General features: G+C 46.7%; 1 protein-coding gene across 2 annotated transcripts in view; it reads right to left on the bottom strand.

The window, feature by feature from the left end:
- Positions 1 to 19,790, bottom strand: part of RIN3 (Ras and Rab interactor 3) — a 104,531-nt gene that overhangs the window by 19,733 nt on the left and 65,008 nt on the right. For both annotated transcript variants that reach the window (XM_033953045.1, XM_033953044.1), the window contains exons 6-7: positions 15,636 to 17,042; positions 13,641 to 13,949 (exon numbers count right to left, since the gene is read on the bottom strand). In XM_033953045.1, the coding sequence (XP_033808936.1) occupies positions 13,641 to 13,949; positions 15,636 to 17,042 (1,716 nt within the window). The remainder of the gene's footprint in view (positions 1 to 13,640; positions 13,950 to 15,635; positions 17,043 to 19,790) is intronic.

The following is a 19,790-nucleotide window of genomic DNA, read 5'->3' on the forward strand; positions in this document are numbered from 1 at the left end:
AAGAGCCAATCACATCAGTGATGTCACAATGGCTTCATTAGCCCATACAGTAAAACCTTGGATTGCAAGTAACTTGGTTTGCAAGTGTTTTGCAAGACAAGCAAAACATTTGATTAAGTTTTAACTTGATATACAAGCAAAATCTTGCAATACAAGTACATACAGTATAAACACATCACAACTGAGCCAATGGTTCTTCTCTCTCCGACACTGCAAGAGTGTAGTGACTGTTCCAAATGAGCAAAGTCTTGCAATACGATTACGTGTAGCATTTTGTATTAAAGTTTTTGGGTTGTGGAACGAATTGTCTGAGTTTCCATTATTTCCTATGGGGACATTCGCTTTGATGTACGAGCGCTTTGGATTACAAGCATGCTTCTGGAACGAATTATGCTCACAAACCAAGGTTTGACTGTACTTGGCTCACATAAGAATCAGAGTATGAATGGGCTCAGCCTCTGACCCTCAAGCCTTGCATTGAAGAATGCTGGTGTAGAAGGACTGAGGTTGAGACAGACGCTAAAGAATGACATGGGAGGATAGCCACAATGAATATATACGCGAGAGATTTCCATGCATTGTTTCCGTGGTATGCAAATTTCTCTCTTAAAATCCTGCGACAAGAATGTCAGTAAGCTTAGATCTTCTTAAAGTCTGTAAGTAGGAATAACTCCCCAAGACTGTCAGCTTGCTGAGTGTGCTCACCTCACCTGGGGAGGAATCCAGCCCCAGGAAAAGGACTGCCAGATGTACTCACATTTCAGCCAGCAAGGATACTTAATAAATGTAAGTATCCTTTTTAAACAAACAAAACATACAAATCATACGTAATAATTATAATACTGAGTGAGCTCTAGTTAAAACAAAGTGATTTACTGAGAAGACCACGTATGGCTGTCTGAGGGCTAAACAAAAAATTGTCTGACCAAGTGGTCTAAAAAACAGTAACTCTATATAGCAAACCCCACTATTAAAGTTGTGGCGGATCTGTTTATGGTCAGGGGAATAAAAGCCTCAGATCTTGGAGCTCTCTGCACAGCTGTTGAGTTGTTCAGCATAATACACTTATTCTGCTCCTTTTTGCAGTCATTGGCAAAAAAAACCCCCAACATCCCCGTATGTAAATATTTTATTTTTCTATTCTTTTCTATTCTTAATTACAACAGATCAAATAACTTTCATATTACAGCAAAAGGGGCTGATACAACTTGTCATGACCAGCAGTCAATTATCATTTCAGTTTGTAACACTTTTCTAAGTAACAAATATGGTTTATCTAAAAATAACACCAAGTTTCCCCGAAAATAAGACCTATCCTGAAAATAAGCCCTAGCATGATTTTTAAAGATGCTCCTAATATAAGCCCTACCCCAAAAATAAGCCCTAGTTAAGATTGATCCCTACAGCCCCCCCTCCATCTTCGACACTAGTGCTGCACGATTTGCAGAAAAAATCGGACTCGTCAATTCAGCGATCCTCACCCCGGTGAGACCTGACTTACCTCCGCTCTGAGTCCTCCAAAAACAGCTGCCGTCGCTGCTGTTTTCAGAGGCATGTCAGTCTCACGGTGGGAGGGTCAGTGGGATTCTGCTGCACAAGGGGATGGGAGGGAGGGATAGAAAGATGCTGCACATGGAGAGGGGGGGGTAGAAAGGAAAGAGGAAGAATTGGGGAGGAAGGGAGAAATGATTGTACATGAAAAAAAATAAGACATCCCCCAAAATAAGCCCTAGTGTGTTTTTTGGACCCTAAATTAATATAAGACACTGTCTTATTTTCGGGGAAACACGGGTAGTAATTGTATTAACATCAGCTGTAATTTGGAGATAAACTGAGTGGAGTCATGATTAAGAAATACAGTACTCTCCCGAAATTTGCGAGGGTTCCATTGTAGGAACCCCCGCAAATTTAACCCCCCCCCCCCCCACAAATGCAGTTTTTCACCTGTCAAAAGGCAGGGGAGGCAGGAGAGGGCAGCTGGAGAGGAAGGAGAAGGCAGCTGGAGTGCCGTCGGGTGAAGAAAATCACTTGCGGTCTGCTCCGACCGCCTCTTCCTGTAGTAAAGTCAGGCTACACCAATCAGGAGCTGATTTGACACACAGCTCCTGATTGGTGTAGCCCGACTTTACTACAGGAAGAGGAGGTCGGAGCAGACCACAAATGAGCGAGTCCGCGATTCACGAACCGCGAATTTGCGGGGGAACACTGTATACTATTGGACTGTCAGCCTTATACATTTGATTGAGACTGTTCGAATTAATCAAGTTTTATTTAAAATTTGATTCTAACGCTTGTCACCATTTCTAAGCAATGCACATCAGTAAAAGTGGGGGATACGATTATATGCATACAATAGACATAATTAGACTAACTCAATAACGTAAGGAAAGGGGGAGAAACTACAATATTTACAGTAAAGAGAGACATTTAAAGATTGAACAAGGCAAAGTGCTGTCAGGTCTGCACTAGATTTGAAAATGTGGAAAGAGAAATATACGCAGAAAAGAAGTGACTAAACTGAAAATTAAAAGAATCGCCATGTATTTTTTTTTTAAGTAAGATTTCACGGACCCTTAGGGCTAAACCAATGAGAGAACCATATGGAGATTAGGTCATCGTAAGAATGTTCGAAAAGATGCCGACGTCATTTTGTCGGTGTCTGAATATAACCAGCAGAACCAAGTGGGTAATAACTGAAAAAGTGTTCAGTGGAGATAATATGATTTATTTAATGGGATTTTTTTTATTTGCAGAAGAAAGGCTGCCCAAGTTAAGTCTTGCCCTGATGCAGCAGATGAAAGGGGCGATATCAGCGAAACGCTGGCGATATCAGCGGCACAGAAAGCTCCGTTTCCAATCCTAGCGGCACAGAAATCTCCTCAACAATACTGAAAGCTTGTAAGACACTGCATGAGCGGAGAACTGTGTCAGATGGGAGAGAACCCCTATCTGGATACAAAGTTGCGAGATAAGTTAAATTTGTAAGTGTTACAAACCGAAATGATAACGGACTGCTGGTAATGACAAGTTACTTTGGCCCCTCCGGCTGTAAGATGAAAATGATTTGATCTGTTGTATAAGAGTACAAAAAAGAAAATAATACTTATATACGGGGGGGGGGGGGGGGAAAGGGGGGTTATGCTGAACAACTCAACAGTACAGACTAATTGTGCAGAGAGCTCCAAGATCTGAGATCAACTATAATAGGCTGGGCAATAATATTTTGATATTCTTAGGCTAGGGACCGTGCAACTAAATAGTGGGGTTTACTATATAGAGTTCCTGAGGTGTAGCAAACTCTTTCTGCTGTATTTGATCAAATTTGCAGCCTGGGTGGCTTCAAATTCTTTGGAAGTCTCATTGTTTAATTCAGTGGTTTCCAACCAGGCCAGTCGGGTTTTCAGGATAGCCCTAATGAATATGCATGAGAGAGATCTGCATATGATGGAGGTGCCAGGCATGCAAATTTGCTCCGTGCTGTCCTGAAAACCCGACTGGCCTGGGGGTCCTCCAGGACAGGGTTGGGAACTACTGGCTTAATTAGTGCCTCAGCGGATCTGGAAGAGTCATCTGAAAGCCTGACGCTTCCATTACCAGAAAGACTGGGACACAGAAACCAGTAGGACCCCCCCCCCCCCCCGACAGGGCTATCTGAAGGGACTGTGACACCCTGAACGAATTTTTGAATTGGCTCCCCTCCCCCCCTCCAGCAATCTGGTAACTCTCTCCTCCCCAACTTGTGTTTCAGTATCTCCCCCCCCCCCCTCTCTCTCTCAAGTCTCCCCCTCCCGCTGGACCAGCTGAGACACCAGCTCAAGGCACTGACGAAAAAGAGTTTATATCTGCGATGCTTCTGTCCGTGTGTTTACATAGAAACATGATGGCAAATAAAGGCCAAATGGGCCATCCAGTCTGTCCATCCGCAGCATCCACTATCTCCTCCTCTCCCTATTGGCTAAGGCTCTTAACATTTGCATCTCCTCTTCCTATAGGCTAAGGCTCTTTACACCTGCATTGTGAGGTCAGAGAGCTTTAATGTTAAAGAAGCATAGAAACATGATGGCAGATAAAGACCAAATGACCCATCCAGTGTGCCCATCCGCAGCTCCAGTATCTCCTCCTCTCCCTATTGGCTAAGGCTCTTAACATTTGCATTAGAGAATGACACGGGTAACCCGCCAAAACGGTGACAAAAAAAAAGGTCACCGTGAGATCAGGGACAAGGCCATTCACTGCCCCGTGGAGCGGTGAATGGTTAGCACACGCGGTGAACGAGCGTTCGATCCAGCAGCTCCCTCTCTCCCGCCGGCCATGCATCTCCCTCCCTCCCTCCTTTTCCCTTATCTTTTCTTGTTGAAACTGGCGATTTCTGTAAGGCTATGAGCCTTGAAGTTGTGTCGCATTGCCTGCTGGAAAAATCTCCTCTGACGCAACTTCCTGTTTCCGGTTGCATCAGAAGAGACTTTTCTAGCAAGCAACCCGACGCGACTTCAAGGCTTCGGCCGTAATACAGCGCATAGCCTTAAACAAATTGCCAGTTTCGCCACAAGAGAAGGTAAGAGGGAGGGAGAGAAATGCACAGCTGGCCGGCGGGAGGGAGCTGCTGGACCGCGTAAAGGGTGCTGGGGGTGGGGGGGATGCAGAGGAGAAGACGCTGAAGACGGGGACGGGGCGGTGAAAGGAACAGCAGGGACGGTGACGGGGCGGTGAAAGGGACGGCAGAGACGGGGACGGGGCGGTGAAGAGGATGGTGGTCCGGGGACAGGGCAGTGACGGGGACAGAATTTTTCCCTGTGTCATTCTCTAATTTTCTTCTCCTCTTCCTATAGGCTAAGGCTGTTTACACCTGCATTATGATGTTATAGAAACATAGTAACATGTTGGCAGCTAAAAGGACAAATGGCCCATCCAGTCTGCCCATCCGCAGTAAGCATTATCTCTTCTTCTCTCTAAGCGAGCTGGGTGTGATCGATGGATTACAGCGACTGAACTAAAGGGAAGCTTGTCACAGCTTTGTGCAAAAAGAGTCAAAACCTCTTCTCATCTTGCATAACAATTGCTACATTGATAAGGAAATGGCCAAATAACCTCTGATAAACAGCTGTGGTCCAAAAAAAAAACAAAACTAGGGCTTATTTTTGGGGATGTCTTATTTTTTTCATGTAGAACGATCACCTTTCCCTTCCTCTCCTTCTCCCCAATTCTTCCTCTTTCTTTTCTTCCCCCCCCCCATGTGCAGCATCTTTCCTCTCCTCTCACCCATCCCCTTGCGCAGCATCTTTCTATCCCTTCCTCCCATCCCCCCATGCAGAACCCCATCGACCCTCCCACCGCGAGACCGACATACCAAACAGCGGCAGCACTCTGTATAGACTGCTTTGCGGCTTTCCTCACTGAGGCTTTCCCTGTGCCACATCACTGATGACACTGCCCACCCCCCACCCCTCTACTGGCAAAAGAACAAGCCATTTGAGCATATTTTTACACCGGTCTGTATTTTATAAGAGACCACCTGCATACAAAAGTGACTACAAAATCACCCCCATGCAGGGGACGTTTATAACAGGTTGCCTTGATAAGAATTTAAGCCTAACACATGCCAACCTAGTGGCAAACTTTGGGGACCATTTACCGAATCTTCCCCTTAGTGACAGACAGTGAAAAATGTCTAAACATCCGACCGAAATGCTGTGATAAAAAACAATGCCGCAAGGATTAATTTGCTGCACAAGGCTAAGGAATTCTTCCCTTCTAAAGAAGGAGAATAACTAGAGCTAGAATTTATTGTAACCTAGATAAAGATTCTGCAAAGAACAATGGGCCGGACTCAGTAGGAGATTTGGACCGCTAGTCATTCTGTAAAGACTTTATTTTTCTAAATCAACAGTGGTAGTAAGGAGGGGAGTGGGGGGGGGGAGCAGACCGTCCCGGGCACCATCTTGCTGGGGGGGCAACCGGCAACTCTCCGTTCCCCTCCACCCCTTTAAATCTTCAACATTGCGAGCAACGTTTCCAGCCTGCAGCTGGTGCTGGCCTATCTCCCCTCTGAAATCACGTCCAGGTCGCAGGGACTGGAAGTGACATCAGAGGGAAAGCCAATGCCGATGTGAGCCGTAGGCCGCAGAAGCTGCTTGCGCTGGCAAAGATTTAAAGAGGTACAGGGGGAGAGAGAGGGTGCGAGTGTGGTGGGGGGGAGCGGAGCAGAAAGGAGGGCACCACCGCCCCGAGTGCGTCCTACCCTCGCTATGACACTAGTACCACGGATGCTCAAGTTTAGGGTAATTTCATAAAAAGGCACCTATAGGTGAAATGGCACGGTGCAGAGCACAGCACGCTACTTCCGTGCCAAATTTTCACTGTGGAAAAACGTGCTAATGGAGACAAGGAGCTGAAATGCGGCAGAATCAGCTGGTCAACGTGAAAACCCACTTACACGCCCATTTATAGAATGGCATTGAAGTGTTTCAGTGTGAATTTGCAAAAGGGGGTGTAACAGCTTGCTTCATTTCTTTGAAGGCGTGAATAAACAGGTGGATAAAGGTGATCCAGTGAAAGTCGTTTATCTAGATTTTCAGAAAGCTTTCAACAAAGTTCCTCAGGAGAGACTCCTGAGAAAAAAATTAACATCATGGGAGAGGAGGCAATATTTATTGTGGATTAGGAATTGGTTATTGGATAGAAAATAGAGGGTAGGGTTAAATGGTCATTTTTCACAATAGAGGAGGATGAATAGTGGAGTGCCACAAGGATCTGGTACTATGTAACATATTTATAAATGATCTTGGAAATTGGAACGACAAGTGAGGTGATTAAATTTGCAGTTGTTAAAACACTTGCAGACAGCGAAAAACTGCATGAAGTCCTTATGAAATTGGAAGGCTTGGCATTCATATGACAGTTCAAATGTAAAGCAGACAAATGCAAAGTGATGCACATTGGGAAAAAGAACCCAAATCGTAGTTACCTGACGCTAGGGTTCACCTTAGGAGTCAGCACCTAAGAAAAAGATCCACCTGCCATTGTAGACAATACACTGAACTCTTCTGCACAGTGGGTGGCGGCAGCCAAGAGAGCAAACAGGATGCTAGGAAATAAGACCAAGATTGCTATAATGCCTCTGTATCGCTCCATGGTGCAACCTGACCCCAAGTATTGTGTTCAATTCTGGTTGCCTTATCTCAAAAAAGATACAGCAGAGTTAGAAAAGGTTCAAAGAAGAGCGACCCAAATGATAAAAGGGGATGGAATTCCTCTCATATGAGGAAAGACTAAAAAGGTTAGGGCTCTTCAGCCGAGGGGAGATACAAAATTCTGTGTAGTGTGGAATGGGTAGAAATGAATCGATCTTTTAACTCTTTCAAAAATTCCGAAAACTAGGGGACACCGAATTAAGTTACGTGGAAATAACTTTTACAGCGAATAGGAGGAAACATTTCTTCACTCAACCAATAGTTAAGCTCTGGAACTCGTTGCCAGAGGATGTGGTTAACAGTGCTTAGCGTATCTGTGTTTAAGAAAGGGTCTGGACAAGCTCCTGGAGGAAAAGTTTCACAGTCTGCTATTCGGGGAAGATGCTGCTTGCCCTGGGATCGGTATCATGGAATGTTGCTAACTCTTTGAGATTCTGGAATGTTCAGCTATTTGGGATTCCGGAATGTTGCTCCTATTCGGGCGTCTGCCGGGTACTTGAAACCTGGATTGCTCACTGTTAGAAAAAGGAAACTGGCTAGATGGACCATTGCTGTGGTTATTCTTATGTTCTTAACAATGGGAGGGACATGGGGAGGGTCAAGGGCAGTCCCTTAAAATGCGCAGTGTTACAGAATAATGGGGCTCCTTTCCCAATGTGCACACTGAGATTTACAGCTGGTTTACATTACATAAATGACTTCTATTCCGCCTGTACCTTGCAGTTCTAAGCGGATTACAACAAAAAGATAGCTGGACGTTTTCAGGAAGAGGAATACAGTTAAAGGCGTTAGGTTTCAGTTGATGCGACTCCTTGCGCCCAAATCCAAGTGTGGATCCCAGCACTACGTACTAGTTTGCGGCACACTAATCTGCAGCAGCAAGACTCCGGGTGTGCCGCGAGACGCCGGCAAGGAGGAGAGGCGCAGGTGTCAGCTGACTGCTTATAGGACGTGCCTCTTGTGGCGAGAGGCGTGTCCTGTAGTCAGTCAGCCTGCGCCTCGCCTCCTTCAGCACCCCCCTCCCCCACCAGCGTAGTGGTAATAGGCTCAGGGCCAGGGATGCAGGGTCTCCCGCACATGCATGGACGTGAGTGTTATGATATCACACATACACGTGACATCATCACGTTGAAATCTGCGTGTTTACGGGTGCCCTGCAGCCGTGAACCCGCATTTAGTGTGCCAGGACTATAAAACGTTTGCAGGACACTGTACCACACAGGGTGGCCATTCTGGAATGCCTGTTTAACGCAGTTTTTTTGGGCGCTGAAATTTAAGTACCATGTACTGAATTCAGCCCCTTTTGTATACCTATTTTATAAAAGCAAGCTGGGTACCTATGGACTATCAGAAGATATGGATTTACATTGTTCCCCAAAAGCAGTGGCATACTAATAGGAAGGGGGGGTCCACGGCCGGGCACTGTCAACTCAGGGGGCACCATCGCTTCTCCATCTTTCCGCCCCCGAACCTGCTTACATCTTGAAATTTTCGCCGGCACAAGCAACATCTTCCACCTGCTGCTCGCGCCGGCCTCGTCTCTTTTCTGATGTCACTTCCTGGTCACGGGACCAGGACGTGATGTCAGAAGGGAGCTAAGGCCTGCGTGAGCAGCAGGTGGAAGATGCTGTTCATGCCCCAGCGAACATTTCAAGAAGTGCGGGGGGGGGGGCATATGGCGCAGAGATGCTGGACGTCACTGCCCCAGGCGCCAACCTCTTGCTACGCCAATACCCAGGAGCATACAAATTCTCTCACAAACATTGACACCTGCCCCATAAATGATATACCCTAGAACGTCTAGATTGATTTATTTCAACGATTTCTGTTCTGTACTATCTGAAATTCTTCGCAGACGACAGAGCGAATGTACATAATTAATCAAAAGCATAAAACACATCATACAGGAAAAATTAAAGAATCAACATAAAATATAAAATTAAAATGATTCCCCAGGTTCTATATAGATTGCTCAAATTTGGGCGCAGAGCCCAGATGTGTGCATGAACTAGGTTAATTGGAATTACTTGGCACACATATGGATTTACATACATCTGCCTTTGCACTATTCTATGTGTGCCCAAAGGCCTGGATTCTATAAATGGTACCTAGCAGCCGCTAGGCATGGTTGTCCATCAATCGCATATATTTCAGGCTGCTTGTGATGGTCCTGCTAGTTTGGTGGGTACTATTCCGGCTTATGTCCCTTTATCAAAATTGCGCTCTGTCCACCATGGCGATTTGTCTGTGCCATCTGTAAGGAAATTGAGACTGAATTCTTCACGTGCGACTGTTTTCCTGTAGGGGATCCCAGGGATGGAATCTTCTAGCTTTGTATAGCAGAAAGCAACGTAATCTCGATGGGTTTAAGAAGTTATTGAAGAGACTTTTATTTTGAAATATGAAATATGGGCATTAAGGCATCTGTTGTGGTGTAAGTGCTGGTCGCTTATATTGCGAGTGTTTTTACATGTACCGTATTTCCCCGCATATAGGCCGTCCCTCTGTATAGGCCGCCCCCATGGTAATAGCCGCGGCTTATCTTCCGGTACCTCCCCTGCCTTTTTCAAATCTCCTCCCCCACCCACGTATCTTTTTCAAAACCCCCTCGCTGAAGGCAGATGGTGCGCGGCTTGGGTCTCCAGCGGTGCAGGGCAGCCGCAATCTCCTCGGCATCCGGCCTGCCTCCGCACCTCCCGCTGAATGGCCGACGTCGGGACTCGCCAGAACCGACATCAGCCACTCAGCAAGTGGTGCGGGGGCAGGCCGGATGCCGAGGAGATCGCGGTGCCCTGCACCGCTGGAGACCCCAGCCGCGCGCCGTCAGCGAGGGGGTTTTGAAAAAGGTATCGGGGGTGGGGGGGATGATTAAAAATTGCTGCATAGGCCACCCCATTTAATTAGGCCACGCCCCATACATGCCCCATGTATAGACCACGGAAATATGGTATTTTATGTACTTTTATTATGTATGTTTATATTGCGAGTCGCTTTTGGGAAAAGCGGGTTATAAATAAAATAAAATAAAAACAAACCGCTAGGCACCGCTTAAAGAAGCGCACCGGCCAAGATGGTGACGCTAACCTGGCAGAGCTGAGAACGCTCTCGTCGCTGTAACTTTATTCCTATTACCAAAATGCTACATACTAAAATAAAAGGTAGTGTGAGGGCGCCTGCCTCCTCAACGCCCGCGCCTGCCTCTTTTCAGCGAACTTTGGAGCAATGCCTGCCGCCAAGTTTGCTTTGAATCAGGCGAGTTTAGCCCCGCAGCGAGGACGAGGGGAGAAGATTCGCCCTCGCAGGGACACGAGATCTCACTATCGCCTGCACCGGTTGTCCCGCCTCCCTGCCCAGCTGATGCGGCTGACCTGGAAGTGGAAAGAAGGGAAGCTGAAGTTGCGCCCGACCTTACCACGGAGGGGGAATCCATGGCAGATGAGCTTCTGCTGACAAGGACAAGCTTCGGGGACTCTCCCCCCCCCCCCCCCCCCCGCAAAGGAGGACGTTCTATCGGCGATTCTTAGGACGCTCCAGAAATTGGATCTGGCGACAACAAAAACGGCGCAAGAGGCAAAAGATCCTTGGTACCAAATTAGATACTATTACTAAAACTTTTGAACTGGCAAACGCTGAAACTAAGAATTCGATTAGAAAGTTACAATCTGAGGTACAAACATTGCAAGCATTTAAAACTTGGCGATAAAAGAAAGTATGATGCTGCAACCAAAAGACAGAAAATATTGAGAACTATAATTGTTGGTTGAGTGTGAGAGTTTTGAATTTTCCCAAGACACCTGGCATTTCACCATACGACATGTATAAAAAATATTTAGTGGAGGTGCTGAAGTATTCCTCCGAGTTTATACCCTCTTTAAACAAAATTTACACTGTGGAAATTAAGTCCATCAAAAAATATTTCGACCCTCTATCATTTAGACTACTAGTGCAATCACTAGTGCTTTCAACACTGGACTACTGCAATATTGTTTATATGGGTATACCCAAATAAACTGTAAGGAAACTTAGGATTGTCCAAAACACAGAGGTCCTCTTGATATTTGGATTAAAAAAGAGCGACCATGTTAGCCCCTACTACAGACTGCTTCACTGGCTGCCAATGGAGGCACGAACAATTTTCAAGTTCTCTTGCATATGTTTCAAACTGGTTTGGGGACTAGCTCCTACCTACCTGCTACCTCACTTCACTCTATACAGCCCTACGAGACAAACCAGAAACAGCAACCTATTTGCATACCCAAGCACTACCGGCTGCAGATACAAAACCTTCCTGGATAGAACTTTTAGGTACCAAGCAAACAAACAACAACACTGGTTAGACAACTACATAAATGGAGCAAGACTTGACATGTAAGGCCTTTAGAAAAGCCATAAAAACTGCCTTATTCGACAGAATTGTCACCTAAAAAAGTATCTACACCTAACACTACATATGTCCTCTCCTGCTTTCAAGTCTGAAATGTCTAACATTATATTTTGCTGCCTTTTTAAGACTCTGTTTGCTGTATTTTCTCTGCCTTTTGTAAGATTCTATATGCTCTTTGTAAGATTCTATACGCTGTATCCCGGACCTTTTGTAAGATTCTATATTTATTTATTTATTTATTCATTCGATTTTTTTTAGCCCGTCCTCCCAAAAGAGCCCAGAACGGGTTACAATGAATATATTGGTGCATTAAAATTATAAGTAAGATAGGTACTTAGAAATTCCCATACTGAACCTTACTTATATGCTTTTTGTAAGTTTCTATATACTGTATCCCGGACTTCAACAAACTGTAACTCGCTGACTGTCCAGCTCTCTTCAGTGTGACCCGCCTAGAAGTCTCACGACTATAGCGGTATAGAAGAATAAAGTTATTATTATTATCTTTCACTTTCTTCAAAAAAAAGTCTAGAAGATTGGTGGAGAAAATATTCAACCTTCACAGGTTGATGTGAACAGCCGTTCTTGAAGAATGTATTAGTACTGAGTCTACGATGAGAACAGCTCTACTTATATCTTTTGTTTTTCAACATGACTTGGATTCCTTCATGAGACTATACTTTAAATTTTCTAAAAATTTATTCTACGGTAAAATAATTTGGGTTTACTTAGATGTAACAAAAACAACTCAGGAAAGAAGGAAGCAGTTTTTGTCTTTAAGGCAGGAAGTTATATCTTTAGGTGCAACTTTTTTGTTAACCTACCCTTGCAAAATAAGTACAAGTTAAATACGTGTTTTTTCAGCCAGATCAGTTAAAATCTTTTCTGGAGCTAAAAAAGATAACCTGATGGAATAGGAATAGTGAATTTGGAATATGATAGCAAACTTGCGCTAAGCTTTACTTTGTTAAAGTTTTTCTTTTGGGGTTTTTTTAATAAGAAATGTGCTTCTCATTATATTGGTGATAACTCTCCTTATGTTATTGGGGTCTAAGGAAGGATAAGGAATTATCTTAATTGTGTATAATTTTGACGATATATATTTATTTTATTCTCCTGTATTTCTTTAATACAAGAAGTGTATTTTTTGTAAATTTGATTTGGAAAATTGATAAAATAAAGAATGAAAGAAGTGCACCTATGAAGTCACTTACTGGTTGTGGGACCAGAAAGCGACATCAGAGGGATAGCCAAGGCTGGCATGGGAAGCATATTGGAGATGTTGCTTGTGCTGGCAAAGTTAAAGAAGTATGGGGCAATAAAGGGGCATGCGTTGGGGGGGGGAGGGGCGCCACTGCCCCGGGGCACCTCCTACCCTCACTACGCCACTACTGATGGAAAAATATTATGAACTTGTAGGCTTAGTTTCTTCCTGGCTTTAGCCAATGAAATACAATTGAAAGAAAGCATAATATTTTTCAACTTCAAAAGGGATGGAGTCATTATTCACAGCATAAAAGCAACTGCAATCTTGCGGCGTGCCTACTTCTTATCCATACACAATTTTAAAACAGCCATTTTCTGTATGTAAAACATGAAGAGAAAGTTACCCCTATTACTGTGCATGCCACAAAAATCTTGCCTTTCCATGCTCTAAAGCAGGGATGTCAAAGTCCCTCCTTGAGGGCCACAATCCAGTCAGGTTTTCAGGATTTCCCCAATGAATATGCATGAGATCTATTAGCATACCATGAAAGCAGGGCATGCAAATAGATCTCATGCATATTCATTGGGGAAATCCTGAAAACCCGACCGGATTGCGGCCCTCGAGGAGGGACTTTGACACCCCTGCTCTAAAGTAATGGATCCCAAACCTGGTTCTGTTTTCAGGATTTCCACAATGAATATTCATGAGAGAGATTTTCATGCGCTGCCTCCACTGCATGCAATCTGTCTCATGAATATTCACTCTGGATATTATGAAAACCTGACTGGCTAGGGTGCCTCCAGGACCAGGGCTGGAGACCACTGCTTTAAAAGAATTAAACCATATGTGCCGGCAGTACCTGGATTTCCTGTGGACATGGACTCGTAGATAAGTTTGCATGACTTCAGTAGACAGGTGACCTTCTTCTCCGGGGAGTAGGCTCTGTGCATGAGCGTAAACTTATGGATAATCTTCTCCATCACGCCGCCGTCGGGGACGCTGGTGGTCACGCCTAGGTCAGTGGTGGTCGTGGCCTGGATGACCTGCTGGTTCTCTTTCAGAAGCCGCAAAGCTCCGTCTTTGCTGTGGATTTCCAGGAGGTAGGATTCGATGGCCTGTTTCAGAGGCTTCAGGACGCACTTGCACAAAGCAGCCTCGACAATGGCCTCTGCAGGGGGGGGGGGGAACCGACACGGTTCACAATATAAGAGGAAATTGGAAACATATGCAAGCTATAAAAAACAAAGAAACCGCCAGTAACCACATCTGGAACCCTGCCGTTAAGGGATAAGTCATCCAAGCTTGTCATTCAACAAGCGCATTAGGGACAATTTTTCTATGGAAGCCATCACATGGTCCAGGCAGAAAGTTCTGGCAGGCTTTCCCCCTCCCCCCCTCTGACATGGTGGCATCTTACATGCTGTAGGTATGGAAACTTCACTTATAAATAAACTACAATGAGGATATAGCTGTTTAACATATTGCCTGCAGGCATGGGTTATCTGAATGTAGTAATATTTATTGATAGCTGTAGACACAGACTTTGTTTCCACAGGTCACGGCATTAATAATAATAATAATAATAATACCGTTTCCCCGAAAATAAGACCTATCCCGAAAATAAGCCCTAGCATGACTTTTAAAGATGCTTTTAATATAAGCCCTACCCCCAAAATAAGCCCTAGTTAAGATTGACCCCTGAAGCCCCTCCCCTCTGCCCTCCCAAATGTCCCCGACACTCCATCTCTGACACTAGTGTTAACCGATTCACAGAAAAAAATTGGACTCATCAATTCAGCGATTCTCACCCCGGTGAGACCCGACATACTTCCACTCTGAGTCCTCCAAAAACAGCTGCCGTCGCTGCTGTTTTTAGAGGCATGTCAGTCTCAGAGGGTCAGTGGGGTTCTGCTGCACAAGGGGATGGGTGAGAGGGGAGGAAAGATGCTGCACATGGGGGGAGGGGTGGAGAAAGGAAAGAGGAAGAATTGGGGTGGAAGAGAGGAAGGAAGAGATGATTGTTGTACATGAAAAGAAATGACATCCCCCCCAAAATAAGCCCTAATGCATTTTTTGGACCCAAAATTAATATAAGACCCTGGTAGCTTTATTTATATCCCGTCATACCTTTTAAGTTCAAGTCGGTATACAACAAGAGGCGCTTAAGGACAGCGAGGCAACATCAGTTAGAAATGGGAAGGGGTAGAAGAGTTAAGTGAGGGGGTGATAGAGGGTAGGAAGGAGCGTGAAAGACGAGGTAGGTGTAAGTCCTGCAAGACCTGAAATCTGATTTAATTCACGTCGGGGCCAGGTTCCCTCTCATCTGTCTCTGGCTGCAGACCACCACAGTTTTCGGAAGCTAATGTCTAAACTCACTGCTTCCCCAGGCTGCAGAGCATTAGAAAACGTACACAGTGAATCCCTGCGCTGCCCCCACTCTGCTGTCTATTGCAAAACCCAAGGAATGAACTAATCGAGGAGCTTAAACTTGTGGTCACTAGTTGCAAGCGTTTAGGCTTCATGGTCACATGGTTTCATCAATCTATGCTCATTACATACCTTATGTCGTGTCATAATTTCCTAGTAATTTCTCTCTAATTATAATTTTTTCCCTCAGATTACTGCTGGTGACTTCAGTCTTTCATCACTTATGGAGCGTTTCCAATGGATGTAAAAGGTCAGGGCCTTTGTAAGCAGGACCAGCTCTAAAGGGGCAGCATAATTTTAGGCATCGTCAAATCAGACATACCAAGTCACGTGCATTAGGCATGTGGCACATGCATTTGGCCCCCTGCGGTTGGCATCTCTCTCTCTCCCTTCCCCCCCCCCCAAAAAAAAAAAAGTTAGACATTACCTATTTTATCCTCTGAATGGACAGACGGATCTATGATGGACTTCAGCTCTGCACTTTGGATTAAATAACACTTGAGTTGCGTCATCATCAGACGAATTTCCTGCAGCATCTCTGTGCTGGAGCTCTGCTTGGCCATCATTTCCAAGCTGTACGCTCTGTAGTCCTGAACCAAGTTCCCAAAATAAGACGTCTTGTCCTGAGCCAGTTCTGTAAGTTTCTTCTGCATCTTCTTGTCTGCCGAGAGGAAGGCTGTGAAGACGTTGCTGAGGGTCACCAAAGAAAGTCTGTGCTTGGCTCTGCCCAGCATGATAGAGGGCGTCTTTTTAAAGGAAGGGCTGCTGAGGTGCTCTAGATCGTCCTCGGTGCTGCTCGTTGAGTAGGAGTCCTGCTCGGAAACGGGGGTCTGGGGCACAGCACCTCCCGTTGAGCCGTTTAGAGAGCCATCGGAACCTTTAAGTCCAGGTGAGCTGATGGATTTCAGGCCACTTCCCGCCTCCTCGGCAGTACCTGAAGAGGTCATTTGGCAGCTTGACTGCGAGTCGCTCTTTACTGGAGACAGCGTCGGCATGGAGTTTTGGCTGGGCCCTTTCATGGTTTGTCTGGAATGGTTAGACGTGCTACTGGGAATCTGAAGAGACAGCCTCTTCTTCCGTGGAGGTGGGACAGGCGGCGGCTTTAATTTCTCTGTAGGCTTCTGTTGTAACTCTGGAAGGTCTTTAGCTTTATCCTGCCTTTCCATATAATTTACCTTTTCCTTTGTCGCAGTTGCTTCTTCCGCAAACACCACGCCGGGGCAGTTAAAGCTGACGTGATGTTTTTTCTTGCCCAATTCCTCTTCTGCTTTTTCACGTTTTTCCAACTTGCTGACCATCGCAGGGCTCTCTTCAGAACACTTTTCCGAAAATCGTCTCCTTGGAGGAATGGACGGAAGGTCGAACTTCTTGGGGGTTGGCTCACTTGAAGGCGGCAGCTCTTCGTTTGCCAAGTCTCTCTGCTCCTGGCTGCTGCTGACCTTCAGCTCCCTCCTCTTCTCCTGGAGGAAGGTCGCCTTCTTCGTGCACACGGTCACTGGGGGCCCGCAACGCTCTTTGGGCGATTTCAGAAGCTGAGGAGGGGGAGACGATGGTGGGGGAGGTGGAGGCCTTCTGTAGACTGGCGTGTGAAGACTCTCTTTGGAACTCTCTTTGCAGCTCTCTGTAGGAAGTTCATCTGGTGGTCTGGGATTGCTACACTCTTCTATAAAAATAGGATTAACAAACCACAGCCTGTCATTTCCTATTGACAGCTCAATTTCACATGAGCACTGGTTTACGTCTCTCGACATCCCACCGTTGCTGACAACAGAACTTTCTGCATGCTGGCCGGTCTCCCAACCTCCCCTGTGATTTAAGGATGAGTCCCAGAAGCCTGAGAAAAAAATAAAACAGAGAAAGGGGGTTAGTGGTAGGGATGTGCATTTCTTTCCAATAACATTTCCCTTGTCATTTCACTTGGGTTTCAGAATTTCCCTGTGTCTTGGCAGAACTCACTGTAGTTCAATCATTTGCACTATTGCTAGTGAAGAATAATATGCCTACTGGGGGGGGGGGGGCGGACCATTCCATGCGCCCTCTTGGTGGGGACACCAGCACCTCTCCGTGCCCCCCCCACACACCATGCTCACACCCTCCCTTCTTCGCCCCCCCTCCCATGCCTCTTTAAATCTTTGCCATCGTGAGCAACTACTCTGGCCTGGCTCCCTCTGAAATCCCTTCTGGGTTGCGGGGCCAGGAAGTGATGTCAGAGGGAAAACCAACACCGGCGCGAGCGGCAGGCAGGAGAAGCTGCTTGTGCTGGTGAAGATTTAAAGAGGTACGGGGTTGGGAAGGGAGGGCACGAGTGTGGCGTGGTGGACGTAGAAGGAGCAGGGGGGAGGGGGTAGAGAGAGAAGGGCACGGGAGGCGTCACCAACCCAGGCGACTCCTACCCTCACTGAGTGTGCCTATTGATAAAGAGTGCATACTTGTGACTAGTAGTGCTCACTATAGAGCAGTGATGGCTAACCTTTTTGATCCCGAGTGCCCAAACTGCCGCACAAAACCAAAGAATTTCCTCAAAGTGCCAGCACGTCAATTAAACCTTAATAACAAGATTTTAGTATCTAAAAACTCTTTATAAAGTTGCCTGAACTATGTAACAGTATTTTTAAAGGTTGGAATCTTTGTATTACAGATGTTACATGTGGAGTCACACTACAGCCTCACTGAGTTCCTGTGACAGACTCAGTGTGAAGCTTCTCTTCCTCCCCCCACTTCCCCCTCACACACTGCCTGGCTCATAGGATACTAAGGGGAAGACAGGCAGGCTAAACATCCACTCATAGGACTGCAGCCTGCACAGGAGGATGGGCCGCGGCCCACCGGGACAATGCCCGGTCCTCCCAATGGCCAGTCCGGCCCTGTTGCCAGGTGAGCTGCAAAGCAGACACCGGCACACTCGCCTCCCGCTGCGCCGCATATCTTAATTGCGGACTAGAGAGTTGCGCGGGGACAGAAATCCCACCCGTCCCCACCCGTCCCCGCCAAAGTCTCACCCGTCCCCACCCGTCCCCGTGAGGAATCTCACCCGATCCCACCCAACCCCGTGAGGAATCCCTCCGTCCCCACCAGGAATGTCCTCCGTCCCCGCCCGTCCCCGTGAGGAATCCCCTCCGTCCCCGCCCGTCCCTATAAACTTCAGAAATAGTTATTTCATTTAATTATGCTACTGAATTAAAGGCTCTGGTAGAAACCCATTTACAAATAAGCAAAAAGACTTTATTAATTTGGAAATATTAATTGGGAAGAATACATACTTTGTAAATGGGATTCTACCAGAGCCTCTTTTGTTTATAAATTTTTATCAACACAACTAATATACTACTTTATCCTGAAGCAAAAAAAAAGAAAAAAGAAATAGAATTCTTTTCCTACCTTTGTTGCCTGGTTTCTGCTTTCCTCATGTTCTCATTCAGTTCCTTCCATCCACTGTCTCTCTTCCTTCTGCGTCTTCCATTTGCTCTGTTACTGTGCCTCTCCCTTTCTCCCCCCTTCCAAATTGGTCTGGCACCCATCTTCTTCCCTCCACTCCCCCCATAGTCTGGCATCTCTGTCTTCTTCCCTGCCAGCGTCTTCTCCCCACTCTCTCTTCCCCATTTCCTTTCAGCGTCCTTCTCCCCCCTCCATCTTCCCCATGTCCTGTCAGCGTCCTTCTCCCCCCCCGTCTTCCCCATGGCCTTTCAGCGTCCTTCTCCACCCCCCCGTCTTCCCCATGGCCTTTCAGCGTCCTTCTCCACCCCCCCCATCTTCCCCATGTCCTTTCAGCATCCTTCTCCACCCCTTTGTCTTCCCCATGTGCTTTCAGCGTCCTTCTCCCCCCCCCGTCTTCCCCATGTCCTGTCAGCGTCCTTCTCCCCCTTCTGTCTTCCACAAATGCTTTCAGTGTCCTCCCCCCCGTCTTCCCCATGGCCTTTCAGTGTCCTTCTCCACCCCTTTGTCTTCCCCAGTGCTTTCAGCGTCCTTCTCCCCCCTCCTTCTCTCCCGCCCCGGGGGCAGCACAGCCGGCCATGTCCCCTTACTTTTGTGGCGCTTCCCCGACCAACAGACTGACAACAGCCCCGGTCTGACAAACCTCCCTGCCCTTAACCGCGAATCTAAATTTCCTTCTTACAGCTGCTGTAAGAAGGTAATTTAGATTCGCGGGGAGGTTTGTCGGACCAGGGCTGTTGACGGTCGGTCGGGTTAGCGCCACAAATGTAAGGGGACCTGGCCGGCTGTGCTGCACACGGGGCGGGGCAGACCGCCCCCCTCCCTTGGTAGCCACTCGAGCCGCGAGGCTACTCCTCCTTACCTACCCTGGCTGCAGTATAGAGCCGAACGGAAGTCTTCCCGACGTCAGCCCTCCCTCCCTCCAACATCAGCGCTGACGTCGGGAAGACTTCCGTTCGGCTCTGTGCTGCAAGCAGAGCAGGTAGGGAGAAAAGCTACGCGACTTAGTACATCCAGCCCCGCAGGAACCCCGCGACCCTCGGAGGCATCCCCACGGGATTCCCGCGACCCTAGGGGACGTCCCGTGCAGCTCTCTATTGCGGACCTTCCCACGTGCCAGCTGCAAGGCCTTCGCGTGCCACAGCTGGCA

This window comes from Geotrypetes seraphini, chromosome 7, assembly GCF_902459505.1.
Source record: "Geotrypetes seraphini chromosome 7, aGeoSer1.1, whole genome shotgun sequence".
NCBI classification, from domain to species: Eukaryota; Metazoa; Chordata; class Amphibia; order Gymnophiona; family Dermophiidae; genus Geotrypetes; species Geotrypetes seraphini.